General features: G+C 39.3%; 1 protein-coding gene across 3 annotated transcripts in view; it reads left to right on the top strand.

Annotated features, from left to right (window-relative positions):
- The window catches only part of LOC124605302 (cyclic AMP-responsive element-binding protein 1), a 63,985-nt gene that overhangs the window by 15,643 nt on the left and 28,249 nt on the right, over positions 1-20,093 (top strand). For 2 of the 3 annotated variants that reach the window (XM_047136881.1, XM_047136882.1), the window contains exons 4-6: positions 3,913-4,042; positions 4,456-4,548; positions 13,811-13,951. In XM_047136881.1, coding sequence (XP_046992837.1) covers positions 3,913-4,042; positions 4,456-4,548; positions 13,811-13,951 — 364 coding nt within the window. The remainder of the gene's footprint in view (positions 1-3,912; positions 4,043-4,455; positions 4,549-13,810; positions 13,952-20,093) is intronic. The other variant, XM_047136883.1, reaches the window with a different exon arrangement.

The raw sequence follows: 20,093 nt of genomic DNA, 5'->3' as shown, positions 1-20,093 counted from the left end.
ACTGCAATGACGACCAATGCACTTCCTCTTGAGATTGTCCCGTGTGTCTCGATGAGTGGGCTGTCCAGGATATCTGGGTAAAGGAAAATGTTCCTTACCCATTCGCTCGCAAGTTATTGGCTAATTGCAAACCTTGCATTCACCCGTCCGGCACTTGTAGTAGTGTTCTTGCTACATCTCATTCCATGAAAGACAGTCACACAGACATATGACCTCAAATTCAGCTCTGAGGTTGTGAAATCGCCCAGTGTCATGGTAGCATTGCAGTCCCCTCGTCCAACTGTGCAACAAGCTATCAAACCCTCACCTCACAGGGCGAAGTCACCAGCTACACAACCAGCAGGCCGGAAGGAACAGAAGGAATGCTCCCGTGAAGATTTCCTATGACACTTAAGCCAACCAACACCTGAGTCTTCCTCTGCTAACCAGGAAGGTTGACAAAGACCAACTAAGGCAAACGGTCTTCTCCTTTGCCGACTCGATGATCCTTTTCGACGGTGTTGCCATGTGATACTTTTGCCCAGCCTGCCTCGGAGTAGCCGATGCACACCACAATCCGTTTTTCTGCATTGGACTCCACAGGCTGACAGCAGAAGAAAGCTGACACTTCTGTGGACCACGTCGAGCAGGATCCTTCTGTCTCGGTGTCCTGTAGCAGCAAGTCTTCATAGGCTGGCACTTGCCAGCTGAGTAGGTAGCACCAATTCATTTTTTCCTCATCATACCACTCTTCCAATGGTATGTTCATGGCCTTCAATCCAACAAAGAGGATGTAAGTCTGTTTTAGGAATTGCAGTGTCCACTTGTACTCTGCCTTCAGGAAACAAAATTGCACCCTCATGACTGCTTTGAGCTTTCTCATTTCTTCATGGTCCATTCTGACCTTCCGGCCGAGGTCGGCATTCCATCTCATAGGGGAGTCATGCTGCTCATACGGGATGATGTTCATAGTCAACCAATCTCCCTGACTACCCGCCTTCAAGCTGTTGCAGTTCGCCTTTTCCTTCCTCACTTGACCTCTTCCCTTTGTACCATTTACATCCCTCCATCATTTGATTTCACCAGGGCCGACTTCCTCCAGGTTATTGGGCAGCTACGTCACCCATTTCTGCTGCCCACCATCCCATTTGGGGTTCTCCCAGAACCTGTCAGAGAGGTGCCCTATTGGCTAACATTCTTAAACGACTTAACCTTTTCTGCCTTAACACAGGAACACCTACATTCCTTTCGGACTCCACATGCACCTATTACCATTTGGACCTATCATTCTGCACTACAAATCTTTCTCGTTATCTTGAGTGGTCTGTTCTTTCTGTCACTTACTCGAGTGACCATTTTCCGTGTGCTGTCAATTTGCTGACTCCTACCCCACCTCCATGCACACCCAAATCACAACTGTGCACTGTACATCGTCCATCTCTCAGTGCAGTGGTTTCAGGAAAGCTTACACGTGCTCACTCTTGATGGAGCCACTGTAAGGTTTGTGTGGGTTCCTGGTCATGTCGGTCTGACGGGAAAGGAGGCTGCTGACGCTGCTGCCAAGGGTGCGGTCCTCGTACCTCAGCCCATTAGTTCTTACATTCCCTCTGATCATCTCTGTGTTGCCGTCTGTCAAGAGGAGGTGTGACTTTGGTATTGCCACTGGTCCTCCCTTTATGGAAATAAGCACTGGGTTGTTAAGTCTCTCCCAGTGGCTTGGTTGACCACGTCTTGCCCCCTCCTGACAGGAGGTCATTTTAAGTAGACTGTGTATTGGGCACTATCTTTTTAGCCATTGCCATTTAAGTGGCGCTCCCCCACCACTTTGTGCACGTTGTGCCCAACTTTTAACTGTCTGCTATTTCCTGACGGAATACCCTTTTTTGACTGGTTATGTTCCTGTTTGAGTTTGCTGTCTTAAGTTATCGGCCGTTTTAGCGGACAACGCGTGGGTTGTCGACCACGTTTTTAAATTTTAACCGTTGTAGCAATATGGTGAAGGCCATTTAATTTGTTGTTCTGGACCTCCATTTCTCTATTGTGTATTTTACAGACCTTTCTCCACGTCCCTGGAGCGTATGAGCAAAATAGAACAGGAGAGAAATACGGAAGTCCTTATGTTTTTTTGTCAATTTATGTCTGTGCTTACCCTTGAGATCTCAAAATTTGTCAGGGAAAATTCCTAAAACATGTCTGGAAATCAGGAAATTTCTCTTGGGGAAACTTGTGGCCACCCTGATATTGTATTTCAAGTGCTGAAATTTTTTTTGAAGTTCTTGGGAAACTTCTTCCACATTTTTAATGAAACTCCCCTTTTAATGTATACCATAAAACAATAACAAGTACAGTATAGTGGGGTACTGAAGCAGTAAAAACATCTAGTGCTAGAAAAAGAGTATTATACATGGAACTAAAACACAACTGAAGTCCTGACTTAATCTGTGTGTGTGTGTGGGGGGGGGGGGGGGGGGGGGGGAGATAGAAGAAGATTTTTAAGATTGACAAAAGTGTGTGACGTTATCAACAGTTTTTTAGGCAAAATTAGCACCTCTGCAGACAACTCCCTGCTTGCCACAGATTTTTAAATTTTTTTTATTTTTATTTTTTTTTACCTATCAAAGACCTTTGATGTGAGCCACTGCTTGTTATTTTCTAAACTGGAAAAAAATTGAATTAGGAGCAGTGTGTTAGAATGGTTTTGGTCGTACCTAGCCAACCACAAACAGACTGATTATAACATCAGGGAGAAAATTATGTTTCAGAATGTAAAAACATTTCACAAAGAGTAGCATCAGGATTCAGTCTTATTTCCCGTTCTATTTATTTTACATACAAGATCTACTGCTTATTACTGAGTGTCACTCCATTTTATTTGCAGATGATATATCTGTAATGATTGAAACCAGCATTGCCGAACAAATTCATCAAACTGTCATGATTACCTTATAACAATTAGACAACTGGTTTAATCTAAATGAATTAAAATTAAACATGGAAAAACTCAATGCAGTTTAAATCACAATAAGCAAAGCTAATGATTTTCAGATGCATCACAAAAATTGGGATTTGCAGGAAGTGTGAAATTCTTAGGAAAGCCATTGGATAAAAATTTATCATGGGGGCTCACAATATGTATTCCCTCGCTAGCAAATTAAATATCATGACATTTACAACGATATTATTTAATGCTACCAGAATTAACATAAGGAAAGCTACTTCGAACCGGTAATAAAGTACAAAATTCTGTTTTGGGTTAGCTCGAAACATACGCCTTGAATATTAAAACTTTGGAAAAATACAAATGTAATGCAAAGAAAATAGTCACCCACTTCCAAAAAATTGAGTACATTAATCATTTCCTCCCTGTGCATATATGAACTGCTTATCTTTTCTTTTATGTGAAAAGCTTGTAATGCACATAACAAGAATGGACCACACTACTAAAGGACCAGACATTGGGGTTAATGGTGCGTGTTATGATTACCATACCAAGAAGCAAAATAATTTTTTGCTGTATGCTCATCATTTAAAACTTTATGTTCAAACTCTGGAGTATATAGATTTGAAAACCATTAACAAAGAAGTGATTAGTGTTACTTTAGAATCACTAAAAAAAAAAAAAAAAAGTATAGGACAAACCGGTTCAGAAATATTATTTAATTTGAAAGTTCATGAAGGATGATCTGAAAATTTGAGTGGGAGAGAACACATTACTTGGGATTAAAGTTTGTTTTGAACAATCGCTGTGTATGTTACGTTTCCAATACAATGTATTGGTGCTACTTTACAGGAAACTGAAAACTCAAGTTTTGTTTTGTTGAGTCTCCTGTACATTAAGGCAATGACTGGAAATTTATGTTATGAGACAAACTTCTAGTCTATAGGTTCCTTAACATTTTCTTGTTATGTAAGTGCAAGTTATTTTATCCATAGGTTGTGGAAACAGCCAGTGATGACAGTTTATCAAATGACGATGAAGCCAGCAAAAAAAGGAGAGATATATTGACCAGGAGACCTTCCTACAGGAAAATACTGAATGATCTTGGTGGTGGTGAAATTGCAGGTAACAAACTGAAATTTGTAATTATGTGCTGGTACTTGGAGCTTGCACGATGTCAGTTTTACATTTAGAATGTTCCATTACTTTAAACTTTGAGCTGAATTACTATTTTATACCTTGCATGTTATTTTAGAATTGGTAACACCTTGAGTATGTTCAGAATGTTTAGTTCAAATCTGCACAATAGTAAGATTTTCTGGCTGCGAATGATGTTTTAGCAAAATTAAAGTTGAGGCTTTCCTTAATTTGTATAACACAGATTTTTTCAGATTGTTTAATGAGAGGCTTCTAAAATTATTGGGTATGGAAATAGCAGATATATGAAAAGCTTGTAATGCACATAACAAGAATGGACCACACTACTGAAGGACCAGACATTGGGGTTAATGGTGCGTGTGATGTTATCTTTTTCGCAGTGGGTAGAGTCGAATCCTCGTCAGAGTGTGACACAAATGAGGACAGCGAGGTGTCGTCCCACTCAATTCCTTCTCACTACCAGACTCATGCAGGTTGGTTTAAACATTGCTTGTCTGGTTCGCTTTCCCTTGGTTCCTACTCCCTGTGCTCCTTCAAAATTCTGTCAGCTTGTGCATTTACATCATTGAGAAGTAACAGAATATAGGAACATAAGTTACTAGAAGTTAAACGTTTAGGCAAGGTAAGTTTGCCTCTGCATCTGACAAACAAATTTGTGACTGAGCTTAATCACCGCCACCATCATCATGTATCTCCACTTACCAGGAAATGTTATTCCTTTCCTAAGTGCAGATTACCCCAATCCTGAAAGGTCTTCATAATGGAAAGCTCTCTTCAGACTCAATTTACTGGCTCTGTTACAAGTTTGCCTGTCATGCAAATGAGGTGTAGGTCTTTATTTAGCATTTGTGTTTTCAGTGGAACTGGACATCTTACTTAAAAATAAGTTCTTACTCCTGATTCTGTTTTATCTGGGTATGTTGATCAGCCTCTAAAGTTGTGTGGCATAAAACTCCTTCCCATTCTCCACATGTTGCACATTTGAATATTCTGCTGTAGATCTGTATCAGTCATTGTACATTACATGTTGGCCATACTAGAGGTAATCATTGTTCCTGTTGCATGTCAATCCTTTCTGTATATTGATTGATCATAATTGATTCATCATAAATAAATAAACAAACAAATTAAAGAAAATATCAAAACTAGACATATTCGTCTTCAGGGATCGTCCAAATTCAGCCTCCAGATTGCTTTCCTGTATTTCCACATGACTTCTTTTGGGGTAGCTGCCTACCTTCATATCTGTTACAGTAAAATTAAATTACAATTGGTTCAAACTACAAGTGGTTTAAGATTTATGTTTGGAAAGGTTCAACATGCTTTAGAAATTAGTTATAATAATACAGTTGTGCAACATATCATTTGTTACAGTTACAGAGCAATGTGTCGAATACAGAACTGAAAGTTCACTGTCGTAAACTAACAGTACATCAGGTTACTGCTGCTGCATAAAACTTTTTTAGCACAATCAAATAATGGAAAATCCAGGATGTAACGTGACAATATTATGAAAAGAATAGTTGCTACTCTATCATATAGTGGGGATGCTGAATCGCAGATGGGTACAACAAAAGACTGTCAGAAAGAAAGCTTTCGGCCAACAAGGCCTTCGTCGGAAATATACAAAACACTCTCTCTCTCTCTCTCTCTCTCTCTCTCTCTGTCTCACACACACACACACACACACACACACACACACACACACACACACAAAGTGCACACTACCAGAGAGTCTGGATGCTGATGCCTGACTGTTTTGTAGTAAACATGAATTACATTAGTCCACAAGAGAGGCGGGGAGGGGAGAGTTGTTTTTCAGCACTGTAGGTGTTGCGCCAATAAGATTTTGCAAAAAAAAAAAAAAAAAAAAAAAAAAAACACAACTTTTATAAAGCTGCAGTTGCCTGACATATGGTTAGTTATGACAGAGAACTTTCAGTTCTATATGTTCGACTTGGTATTCTGTAACTGTAAATAATTTCTTGAGAAATTTTGAGCCTTTCTAAACATAAACCGTAAACCGTTCATCGTTTGAATGCATTGTAATTTAATTCTTCTGTAATAGATCTGAGGATGGGCAACAGGCTTGAAACTGGCCACATGGAAATAAAGGAAAGCACTCTGGAAACTGAATTTGGACAGTTTTATTTTAAATAAGAAGAAAAAACACTACATATGATTGAGTTGGTTCTGTAGGTATTATCTTCTCTTAACTCTAAGTTGTATTTCTTTCTACTATGGAAATCCATGGTACTTTATCATAAGCTGCATGACTTCATGTACGTTGATACAGCTAATTTCATTTTTAAGGCTGCGGCTTGCTGTCTGTATTGATATTTTTATTCTCTCTCTCTCTCTCTCTCTCTCTCTCTCTCTCTCTCTCTGTGTGTGTGTGTGTGTGTGTGTGTGTGTGTGTGTGTGTGTGGGTGGGGGGGGGGGGGCGGGTGTTAAGTATAAAAATCAGCTGGTTTGATTTCAGATGGAGGCTAATAGTCTACTTCTTCAGATTTGTGCCTTTTTAATCTTTCAGAAGAATAACATAGCCATTTTATGCAGAATTAAGAATGTGATTTATCATTGGCATTTTCATTAGGAACACATCCAGCCCTCTGTATCCTGAGTTTGGCATTGTCATTTGCTTGTCAGTAGAGCACTGAATTTTCATGGTAATTATTTCCACATCCTTGCAGTTTGGTTTGACGTGGCCACTCACCCTCACATAGATGAGCAATCACAAATTGTGAGGCAAGGATGCGTGGCCCTTCCACACAGCTAAGTAACATGGCAGCCTGTGTTGTCACAGTGGAGTGACATCGATAAGTCTGACATGTGTTGGAACTCATTTCAAGTTAGGATTAAATTAATGTTTAAAATGTGTCAGTTGATTGTAATTATCAACGGTAACTAATTGGGTTTATAATATTAAAAATTCCTATGATTTAACTCTCCTGTAGTCTAAATAACTTAACATTATTTCATGTGTGAATCCTGTTCTCATGAAATTCTACAAGTAACTGTTGAGGAACAGGGTAGTGTTGACATTTGATTGGTGTATCGCTCGCTTTCTTGCTGAAATTAAATGTCAACATGAACTAAACACATAATCAGGTGAAGTGCTAATAACTATACTCCTTAGATATTTGTAGCTACATTCACCAACTTATAATACTGATTTTCCTGTAATATCAAATTGCTATCAAAATTAAATAAAAATAACTTGGGACAGAACACATTTTGTATGAAGATACCAGTTGAGTTCTGTATACATTTAGCAGTTCAGATAGGACAGAAATACATGGTTTGTGATATTGATGTGGGCTACAACATGTGAATAACAATAGCTCTTTTATACTGTGATGATGTGAACCAAAGGCGGTAGTTATATTACAAAGACAATTATGCAACTGTGTGTCATGCATTTAAAGATATAATAAATTCTTCTGCTGTTCCATTCTCTCTTTAGAATGGCACAACTTAATCAGGGAAATAACCTAGCAATAGTGTCCATACAGTTCTTCTGGGTTGGAGCTAGCATCATGTTATAGAATGTTGAACCAACTGTATAACCATTCAAACAAGTGTCCATTTATAACTTGGACACTTGCAGTTAGTTCTCCGTTTTATAATATGATGTGGCCTACAACCCTGAAGAATTTTCTGGGAGCTGACTCTAGCCACAAAAGCCTTTGAAGATACTGACTTATTATAACTGTTACAGATGGCAAATCTTCATTGCAATGACTGGAATAATGGAGCAAGTGAATTCTGTATGGCCAAATGTGCCAAGCCGTATGGCTTTATCATTATACTGAGATTAAAATAATTTTGCGGTTGACATTTAAATAAGTTGAAAGGTAGAGGTTGACAGCCAGCTGATTGTATTCCTTTCTCGAGGGCCACATATTAGCTGTGTAGTCTGCTTTGTGAGTACTGAAAGTATGCTGCTGCCAGCAACACTGGCCTGTGCCACTGCAATTTGTCAATCACAGTATTATTTTATTTGAGCTATAGGCGAAATAGTGTTGAACATCTTCGACAACACGGGCCACAGCTGCATGTAGTACATTTATGTCATTTCTGGTGTTGCTATGCACATGCAGTCCTCTACTTTTGTGGTCCAAGTGGCCTTATGGCCTTACTGGTTTCAGTATCTTCAGTCCCTCCCCCTTCCCAGCCCTACTCCGTACCTCAAAACAGTATGAAACTGTGCAGTGTAGCCATATATGTTTATTGGGAAACCCCGTAGCTAGAGCACAAGTGAAATCTTTGTGATTTATGATTGTTGAAATTCTCTACATCAAAAAGGAATGTGTAGCTAGTTTTTGTAGGAAGTATAATTTGTTTCCCTGTCATATTTGTGTTTTTTGTGATTCCATAGCCAATATTCGTTTAAAGTATTTTTTAAAGTAGTGAGTGTAAAGCTCATTATCTAGTTACCTTAATTTGTGTTGTTACATAACACCTTTGTGGTTTCCCCTCTAACCTTCCTTGCTGCAGATAATATTCCCTGTGATCTTGAATCTGTGTGTGTTCTGTTAAATGTATATTAAAACAGACTCCTGTTAACACAGTATGAAAAAGTTGACATGTATTTGCACTGTTTTGAAGGAGTCTCACAGTAAAAACAGAAAATAGTTAAGCTATAATGTCTCATCGATGTCATCGAGGTATATCCTATCGTGTGTAATTCGTTGTTGCTTGATACCATTGTGTGTAATGTTTTTGTTTCATGATTTTAACACATTGGTGCTTTTACTTAATGCATGGAACCACAATAAAATTTCCATTTGTTGAGCAACAGAAGACACAGGAGTGAATAAAACAATTACTGAAATATTCAGAAATAAAGTTTTTTAGGGTCCCTGTCAAAGCACACACAGAAAGGAGGATCCAAATAAATGATAGATTGGGATCAGGAGGTGACATTTCAACGACTGGGAGTTTAGAATGGACAGAGAGTACTGTTGCCAAACTAGAAATAGTGCATTGTTAAGTTGGCTGTTTTGAAGTTTGATTTTTGGAAGACAAGACAGAATTCAAATCTTGCACCACAAATTTACTCTGTTATCTTGTTGTATATTTGTTGTGGTGGTGCTACATGCCACAGTGAATATACTGAAATGAAACTCAGTGAAATACAAGTTATTAATTCATTGAATATTCGTTTTTACTTATAAATTTTAACATTTAATGTTGAAAATGCCCCCCCCCCCCCCCCCCCCCACTCATGTTGTTGAATACACAATTCAATTCATCTAATCATGTTTCCAAACTTCCAAACACAAGCTGTAACACTTCTTTTGCAACAGAAGCAGTGAAAGTGGATATTGCAGTTTTCAATTCATTGATGGATTTTGGACGGTTTTTGTAGACAGTTGCTTTTGCTGCACCCTAGAAGAAAAAGTCAGGCGATCGTGGAGGCCAAAGTCCCTGTGAAATTATGCGATTACCAAAAACATCAGCAAGCAGTGACACTGAAACGCGAGCTGTTTGTGTAGTTGCATCATCGTGATGAAAATAACTGTTCAGTATTCCACTTAACTCAAGTTCTCCTATGAATGGGTACAGAATATCACTGCAGTATCGTTGTGCGTTTATTGTTTTGTTGAAAAACATGGTACCCACAATTTGATGTCTAGAAATTGCAATCCAAACCTCTATTTTCACAGAATGAAGTGGTTTCTCATGAATACACAATGGTTATGCAGTACTCCACATATGAGAATTTTGAGAGTTCATGTACCCGGACAAATGAAACCATGCCCCATCAGTGAAAACGTTTCATTAAGAATATCCCTTCCATTTTGTTGAACGAAATTTTTGAACCATTGACAGTAATTCGGTCTCGTGCCATGATCAGTATTTTTCAGTTCTTGCATGACTGTCACTTTGTATGGGAAAAGTTCTAATTTTTTCCTTACAGCTGTGTGGGCGATTCCGACACTAACATAGATTTCCTGGGCGAGATTTCTTACTGACTTGTACAGACTAATCGACATTTTATCAAAATATCGAGTTGTTTATCCTCAGACAAAATGCTAGGACGACCACTTCTCAGTGAATCTGTCACTGAACTCGTACTTCAAAATTTGTTAATCAAATCTGTTACAGTATCGCGATGTGGGAGTGTTGTCTCTAGGAAAACTGAATTAAATGTTTGATGAACTGAAACTGTGTATTTACCGCCAGCTTTGAACACTAGTTCGACTAAAAACATACATTCTTCGATGGTTAGCATTTTAACAGTGACAAAAACGAAACAGACGAACAAAGGAACTAAACTTACACGTTCACATCAACATGTAACAACACATACCAATGATACTACTGACGCTGGCTGAGGTAGTGTTGAGAGATAAACTTTGCAAAAGTTTACTGTTCACAAGATGAAGATATCTGAAGCATACATGTCTCTGATGGTGACAATATAGTGAGTGTCAATTTGTCAGAATATTGATATTGGCTACCAAGTTTATAATTTTTGTCACTCTCCAAAGTATATTTATCATATTGCTATACTGAATGAAAGTAGAATCCCTAATCCCAGTTCCTGAAGTTGTTCTTTATCAGCAGGCAATCTTAGAAGTGTAGTTCACTTTATTGCATTAGTCATCTTATAACGTCACTATGCACTGTTCCCCTGGCACTGAGGATAAGAGATTCTGGGCAAATGCTAAGTTGCATCTCATTATTTTAGTACCCTTTCATTTGTTGATCCCTTACCGTATCCTATCTTTTAATATTGTATTTACAATATAAGGAAAAAGGTAGATTGCTACTCACTGTAAAGATGACACATTGAATTGCAGACAGGCAAAATGAAAACGCTATTACACATTTAGCTTTCAGCCAAAGCTTTCTTCAGAAAAGGAAAAAACACACACATTCCAGAATGAGATTTTCACTCTGCAGCGGAGTGTGCGCTGATATGAAACTTCCTGGCAGATTAAAACTGTGTGCCCGACCGAGACTCGAACTCGGGACCTTTGCCTTTCGCGGGCAAGTGCTCTACCTTCTGAGCTACCGAAGCACGACTCACGCCCGGTCCTCACAGCTTTACATCTGCCAGTATCTCGTCTCCTACCTTCCAAACTGCAGAAGCTCTCCTGCGAACCTTGTTCTGCAAGGTTCGCAGGAGAGCTTGCAGAACAAGGTTCGCAGGAGAGCTTCTGTAAAGTTTGGAAGGTAGGAGACGAGATACTGGCAGAAGTAAAGCTGTGAGGACCGGGCGTGAGTCGTGCTTCGGTAGCTCAGAAGGTAGAGCACTTGCCCGCGAAAGGCAAAGGTCCCGAGTTCGAGTCTCGGTCGGGCACACAGTTTTAATCTGCCAGGAAGTTTCACACACACATTCGTTCACACAAGCAATCACGCCTGACCCACACATGACCACTATATCCGACTGCTTGGACCAGAATGCAACTGTCACCTTGAACAGAAGCAGCAGCCTGGAGGGGGCAGAGAAGGGATAACAGGGTACGAGTGGGGGAGAGAAGAGTGCTGTCTGACAGAGCAAGCAGGGACTAGGATGCGGCATGACGAGACTGCAACCAGGCGCACCACATGAGGTAGTGGGGGGGGGGGTGTATTAGCAGAGGGTGATGGCACACGTAAAGAGGGTGAGGGGAGATGGGAGACATTAGGTTACCATAGGTTGAGGCTGGGATAATTTTTGAGCAGACAATGTGTTCTAAGGGTGAATTCCATTTGCATAGTTCAGAAAAGCTGGTGGTGTAGGGAAGGATCCAGATGGCCTGAATAGTAAAGCAGCCATTGCATTTAAGCATGTTATGTTCAACTGCATGTTGTGCCACAGGGTGATATCTAGTGCTGATATTTTCAGCTCCTTTCCATTTTGCAATTTCGGTTTGTGTTGTTTTGGATCACCTGCATCTACTTCTACATGTAGATGTATTTTTGATCAAAGAGTAATGATACAAATATGTACTGTTTCTTCAGCTGAGATGCAAAATTATTTTGAAAATAAAATGTGGATTCTTTTCAGTGGTATAACAAAGTAAAGAGGTTCTCCTTAGGCAGTTTGTATTTTTTATTCATAGCTGATTGGACTGAGATCGGGGAAAAAAGTTGGTATTTCTGCATTATAGGAGTAACTAATCTGCAGCAGGCAGAGGGATTAGCAAGGATGCTGAATCGCATAAAGGTGCAATCTTTTTTAAATGTGGATAGTTCTCATTGTTATTCTTAGAAGTATGACTTCTTACATCTTAAATCTATCATTTTCCCATTCTTATATTTAATTTTTTTTCATTTACATTTTCAGAATTTTGCAAGCGTCCTGCTTAGAATACAAATAATATGATAAAAAAAGATAGTATCCTGTGCTTAGCAGTGGGTGGTAACATACGTGAATGATAGTTGTAGCCGAGTACTCACAAACACGCCCTCCCATCCCCCCTCCTACACACACACACACACACACACATACACACACACTTATTTTCGTGTATGAAATTAATTACATAAGTCCTCTTTGGATATTTTCATTGAATTCTGCAGTACCCTTTGTGGGTAGCCATGAATACTAAAAATGTTGGTTAATTTATTAGCATGTTCATTTGCATGACAAAGCATTTTTGGAATATTTGCTCCTTTATTGTAATTATTGTCTGCTTTGTGAAGTACTCATCCAAGGGAAATTCTTGATCCATGTATCTCTTACTTTAGCTGCTATACACATAACATCCGCAATCTTCAATAGGTGGAAAGCATAAATCCTATACCAGGGAACTATACACAAAATGCTTGGTGAATTAGAATAAATGTGTTGGCAATGGCAAGGGCTTAGGTGTACCACAAGCAAGTAAACAGATGTTTAGGGGAAGGAGCTTTCTTAGACTACCTGTTTAAGTTATCTCACTTCTGTATCAATGGCTCAGAACTGCCAGACTTTGCACGTCTTAAAAATTTTGTGTACTTTTGCTTATATGAGACTCATGACAAAAATAATGTACTAACTAATGTACCATTTCTCTTCTGATACCTTGTTTGCATATCTTAATAAATATCTGAATTCTTGCTTCAGACATTTGTAATTTTGAACTTTTAGGGCTTTTGCATGTCACCATGTCAAGAGTGTACCCAGGCTCTGGTTGTGTGTGTGTGTGTGTGTGTGTGTGTGTGTGTGTGTGTGTGTGTGTGTGTGTGTGTGTGGGGGGGGGGGGGGGGGGTAATTAATGAAAGAGGTTTTCATTTTGCAACAAGTGGCTCTGGGAGCACTTGGTACTGCTAAATATCTGTTACATAGTCTGGCTTGCTTCAAACTGATAAGTCTATCTGTTTTATGAAGCAGGATGAGAGTTCTGTTAAAAAGTATTTTTTTGTTTTTGTGGGGGAGGGGGTAATGGCACAAGCTGCTCCCTGTACTCCACTGGGTACGCCCTTGCACAGTGCACTTAACTTTTAATTATCAGTCTGTGTAATTAACTTTGTTGTTCTGAGAAACCCTACTGAGTGTTGCTTTTTACATTTGAGAGCTTGTTTTAGCTTCCATTTGCCATCCTCGGATTATTTTTGATTATTCAAATTATACTACATACTAATCATTTTCTGATACTTTCAATTTTAGATGTAAATATTATTTGTATTCCCCTGTGTTACATTTTGTATATGGAGTCACTGCAAGTTAAAATGTCATAAGTTTTATATCAATATGTTCCTGCCCACATTGACAGGTAGTGTAATGTGGATTAAGAGAAAAGTCTTTTGTTGCAGTGATACCCGGCACAATTCAGATTGGCAGCCAAGGGGAAACGGTACAAGGCTTGCACACCCTCACCATGACTAATGCTTCAACGGGTGGCGCTATTGTACAGTATGCCACACAGGGACAAGATGGACAGTTTTTTGTTCCAGGTATATGTGTCATTTAGAACAAATATTGAACCATTTTCATATTGTTACCAGTTGTTACTTTTCATTTTCTTTTGATTTTCTCTTGTATGTGCACTAACATTCGTATACCATTTCTTTCTGGTTCTCCTGTATACCAAATCTTCATTCACCTAAACTCTTTGTTCTCTTCATCTGGTTTTCCCCGTTACAGCTACTCACACATAACAGAAAAAGTCTGTATATGTGGGCATCCACGACTGGGGCATCCACGACTGTGGAATTGTATCATGATGGAAAAAAAAACTGCTCCAGCTGTATGATAGATATTTAGTTCTGTACCAACTAGTTTTATTTCATTATTAGAGTCGCATCTTCAGGATAGCATTTGTTAATAAACAAGATCAAAATGAATAAAGATGGTTCAGTTAAAATCTAGTTGAATTGTACACAAAACTGTATAAGAATATTATGTACTTTCATTTATTTCATTACTTACTCAAGGGTAAGCAGTGGATGACCCAACAGTCTCTGTCCAGTTGTAATAAGAATATTCAATCAAGAGGTTGGTAGTCAAACTAAAATATAGCAAAATGCAGGGAACATTGTTCTATTAAAGGGAACCGAGAATAAGGATAATGTGGTGAACTAGGTGGACGTAAAAGTGTAGAACAAATTATATGTGTGGGTGGTGAAAACCTACATGAACCTGGTAGGGTAAAACAGATATCTGCAACCAGAGCCTGCCAAATTGTATAATAGTTGACGGTCAAGTCTACAATACATAAAATGCCACTTTTGAAACAGACAATCAGTCTTGGTGACCTCTGCGTTCCTCATATCGTTACAATGGTGCTTTGCCTTTGGTAGGTGTACATAATATTTTTGTTTTCCATTTCCCAAGTCTTTTATCTTGATGATTGTTTTGGAGGCAACATTTATCAAGATGTAACCTTCATTACCTATCGTACAACCAAAAAGGCTGTGGGTTCAGAGATTTGTTTTACCTTAGCAGGTTAAATTAGGTGTTCATCACCTACACATATCATCTGTTTTACACGTTTATGTCCATCTAGTGTACTGCTCTATCCTTATTCTAGGTTTCTTGTATTGGTATGATGATCCCCACATTCTGCTGAATTCTAGCTTTACTACCAACTTGTTTAAGGTTGAACATTTTTATTACAATTGGACAGAGAACATTCGGTCGTCTACTGGTTATCACTTCAACAAAGTTGTAAAATAAATGTAAGAAGATAATTTTACTGTATAGTTTTGTGTACAGTTAAACTACATTTTAAATGTTTTTCTCGTGTTTATATACAGATGTGACCCTGAAGATGTTGCTCTAGTGCTGTGAAACAATAGTCCATTTAAAATTACTTGATAGTTGACACCTGTCACTTGTCACTACGTTGTTGCCATATTGGTTGAGACCTCTACCACTCGGTTGCAGGTAACACACAAACTCGGCAAGTCATTTCACAAATGTTATCGGTGTTTCACATAGAGCAATGTTGGAAGTGGACACCGCGAGGTATGTCGGAAATGTGAGCTGCTCTGTCAACAGTTGCTTTTAAGTGACCAATGACTGAAATGTGGCAGAGAAAGCATTTTGTAGCTTTGAATTTAACCTTGTGTTGTCAGCTAACCACAACGAAGTGTAATGTATCTGAGAAAGCAGTGGTCAACAATCTGTGGCAGAACTAAAATCATGATCCCTTTGTTCATGGCTATAAAAGCTAACCTCTATAAGAAAACATAAGACAGAAGTAGTTTAGTTTCAGTGCTAAAAGCAAACTGTAATTAAGCTAACCTCTATAAGAAAACATAAGACAGAAGTAGTTTAGTTTCAGTGCTAAAAGCAAACTGTAATTAAGCTAACCTCTATAAGAAAACATAAGACAGAAGTAGTTTAGTTTCAGTGCTAAAAGCAAACTGTAATTTCTCATTACCGTTGGTTACCCGAAACTATCATCTAGTTGGCTACACTGGCTGCCACATTACCAACCAATGAGCACTCCTCATTGGCACTTGGTTGCAGGTTATAGGTGACAGAGGCAGATTCCAAACAAAAAAAGTGATAGGAAGAAAAATAGAGCAAATAAAAAAGTCAATGTGATGATGAAAAGGATCAGTAAAGAATTAGAAATAAAATAAATTACATGTAAACAAATCAATTTAATCAAAATGATGATAACTCGTTTGTTTAGATTTAGAAATAAAAGCTTTAGACATATTGATGAGATTCTATTGTACGACACTCAACATGGCAGTTTAATATGATAACCACTGCGCTGTAGTACAGCTCTGAGTCTGGTTGTTATTTTTTTGAGTGTGATCACCCAATGACAATGATGAATTGTGAACTGCAGCCTTCAGAAACTCTGTTTCAAACAATGTCTTGCGAAGCTTAGCTAATAGAAGATTATGATAACTGCATATGAGATGCTGAATCGCCTCTTGTGCGGAAGTCTCCAGTAGTGTTAGGTTATTGCTGTGTATGAAATGTGTATTTCATTAGCATCGTGTGTGTGTGTGGGGGGGGGGGGGGGGCTGTTATCATGTATGATGAAATGTGAAATAAGTGCCAGACCCATGATTTAGGGTCCAGACAAATCAAGAAAGACTGTCGGACAAGGGATTGGAAGTGAACAGATTAGTTGTTGCAGTATAGCAACGGTCAACTGTTTGGGCGTGATGTTGAGCACTCTGATTGGAGGAAACTAGCTTCAGTGTGTTAAGAGTCAACTATCAAGTAATTTTAATCAGATTGTAGTTGGTTTATAAATAAATGTTTGTCATACATCTGAAGTGATATTTTTCATCACAATACTCGCAGGTAACATTATGTCTGTATGTTCCACAAAATGAATGAGAGAATTTTACAAAAGTTCTAAATACTTGTATGAAATAATGCTGTTTCAGTTACTCTGGAACACATTTAGTTTTATGGTAATGTTCCAAACTGTGATGATTTTCTACATGATCAGACTGACCAACATTACCATAGAGCAAAACATTTAACCATAAAATGATTCTGCATCCTTTCTGTTGTTGATCATGCTGTTGACTTTTTTTTAACTGATAGCATGTAGCTCTTTGTTCTGGTGAGCATTTTTATCAACTCCCTTTCAATCGAGATATTCACATGTATTATATTTAGTTAGTAGACTCGTTATTTTATAGTGTTCACTATAATCCACGGCTACTAATAAGAGTAATTTAAATTCAGTTTGGAGTATTGTACTGTGGGTACGGCTGGTAGTACAGTGAGGCATTAGAAGTAAATGAGCGGGGGTATATGGAAGGCCACAACACTTTCATAACCCTGCAGTGACTATTTTCTTCTCACTGGCAACTACATGCTGATAGGCTGTACATTTCTAAGATGTGCAGCACGTTTTTAATTCTTTTTCTCTTGTGAAGGAAGGAGTAAAATTTTCTAATCAGTGAGCACAGTTGAGAAGTATTAATATATCAAAGATCCCGTTGTAGTTCTATATTATTTTTCTGTGCATAGTGCTGTGCTACAGAAGAATGCTGAAGATTAGATGAGTAGATCACATAACTAATGAGGAGGTACTGAATAGAATTGGGAGAAGAGAAATTTGTGGCACAACTTGACTAGAAGAAGGAATCGGTTGGTAGGACATGTTCTGAGGCATCAAGGGATCACCAATTTAGTATCGGAGGGCAGCATGGAGGGTAAAAATTGTAGAGGGAGACCAAGAGATGAATACACTAAGCAGATTCGGAAGGATGTAGGTTGCAGTAGGTACCGGGCGATGAAGAAACTTGCACAGGATAGAGTAGCATGGAGAGCTGCATCAAACTAGTCTGGACTGGAGACCCCAACAACAACGTAGTGCTATTGAAAAACAGAGCTTAAAAGTGTCACCCGCAATCAAATGAATCTAATAACAACATCGTCGTCATTTGAAATCTTGTGGAAGGTGACAAGTGTTCCATTCTAAGTTGAGATTTTAAGCATGTGGACCAATGTGTGAAATGTGTGTGGTGAATTGCCACCAAGAAGAGCTTGCTCAGTCGGTGGCCCCACCTGGCCACCTGCGTATGACAACATGGCCTATGTATATGGGCATGTACAGGGAGGCAATGGATGAAAGTGACACAGATGATTGTCCCAGTGCAGCTATCAGAAGAAGTATGGAAATGAGCATTGGACTGTTCCAACTGGACAAGCAGCTGTGGGCTTTTTCACAGACTATTGTGCAACCTGTAAGTGCCAGATGTTTGCCAAAGAGGCCAACTCAGGCTACTGTCTCCACAACCGATGACAAGAGAAGCACTACAGTGGACACCAGTGCTATGGTTTTTTTTTTTTTTTCTGGACGAATGTGGCATCCGAGCTCGTGGCTCACCCAATTCAAACTTCCGCAGCAGCTGAACCCCCGCCGACAACCAGTTTCTATCATTATCAGGCGAACAGATGCAGTTCTGCCACCAGAGAAGAGTCCAGCTCTTGTGCTAAGTCTTAGGCTGCGTTCACACTGCCGGCCGGGCCGAGCCGAGCCTGGCCGGGCCGCCGCCCGCTTCGATATCAAACACATGGTTTTGAATTGCGGTGTTCACACCGGCGGCCGGGCCGCGTCGACACGGCGTGAGCCTCCCGGAGCCGAGCCGACGACATTCGGAGTGTTTAATATTGCCGGCGCGAGCCGACCGCAGGCGCGAGCCTGTGGAGCAGCACTACAGCTTCTGCAGTACACGCATCACACGTCTCCCTTCTGCTTTCTTCACAAGTGTGACTGCACACGTCTTATTTTAAGATGTTACCTCACATTTCACAATCAGTGAGGAAAAATTACGTTTATTATGATGATACATGCGAAATTACTTTTATTTCATTTATTTAATCTACCGTATTTGCATGCATTTACAACAATAGCTTGCCAGCGATCGCGGCATTGCCGCCACTGAATAGTTCGCATTTACTTGTAAACGGAGACAGATATGAGTGTCACTGAGGGACGGAAAGGTGTCCCTACCAGATGATAATGCATTGTAAAGTCATGCTGTGGCAGTTCCTTATCAGTGGAGATAGAACCACTGAGTCAAAGGGCATTATCTCAAAACTCTTCGCCTATCAATCTGTCTATCTTACAAGGTAATGAAAAGAATTCTGTGAGGTCATCAGTGGCTCCACATGATGAACCATCACCACTGCCAAGCGCTGCATCATGAAGAAAAAAGAAGAAAAAACTTGGAAAATTCTGAAGGAGTATTTCTGCGATTCTTCGTTGAAGGCACAGCAAGACATTACCCAAAATGACGAAGCTAATTACTTCCTAATGATTCTCAGGAGTCCCATAAACTCTCTTCCCCTCAGAGGTTAGTGTTTGTGAAATTTAAAATACAAAAGCATGACTACAATTAACTGGAGGTAGCGAATGCTGTACAAAGTTCTACTGCAAACCAAAAAGTGTGTACTAACGAATCTTACCTTATCGTTATACACAATTTTTCTTCTGCTGTTATACTTCTGCGAAAATTTGTGTTCTGTTTAGAAATTTTGTCTTGAATGTTCTGCAGCACATACTGAAATGTATGATGATTCATTCTGTAATTTGAATAAACTTTTTCAGGATAGTTTTTAAGTTCTTCATATAAAGAGAAAAACTCTCCTAAATGCAGAGTCAAAACAATACCAATAAAAGAGTGAAGACATTGTTCTACACAGCACAGACTAGGTAAAGGCGAGCAGCTGTTGGCTGCAGCTGCGTTTTCTACTGACTTGCTTGTCAGCTGTCGAAGGGTGGGGATCTTTTAAAATTTATTTATTTGGCCTCCGGCAGCTGACATCCATTTAGCCAAAGAGTGGGTATTACCTTGACAGTGCAGCGCAGCCCGCCAAGGAAGAAAAAAAAAAAACAATGAAGAACAATGAAACGCACATCTGTGTCGATGTACAGTAGTTTTTCTGTCAAAGTAGACAACGAGACTACAGAATTGCGCTTCAGTTTCTGCAGTAAACGTATCACAAATCTCCAGTTTGTTTTTGTGATTAGTTTTACACCACTGATCACTAGTAATTAGTTTTTTTCTGTCCTGCATTATATGACTACATTAAACCAAGCTGTAACCGCTCGAACTCCGTGGCTTGCGGACGCGGCACTGACGCCACTGAATATCTCGCATTCCT

Source organism: Schistocerca americana, chromosome 3 (genome assembly GCF_021461395.2).
Source record: "Schistocerca americana isolate TAMUIC-IGC-003095 chromosome 3, iqSchAmer2.1, whole genome shotgun sequence".
Lineage (NCBI taxonomy): Eukaryota > Metazoa > Arthropoda > Insecta > Orthoptera > Acrididae > Schistocerca > Schistocerca americana.
Note: the sequence above shows the minus strand (reverse complement) of the source record. Positions and strands in the feature narration are given on the sequence as shown.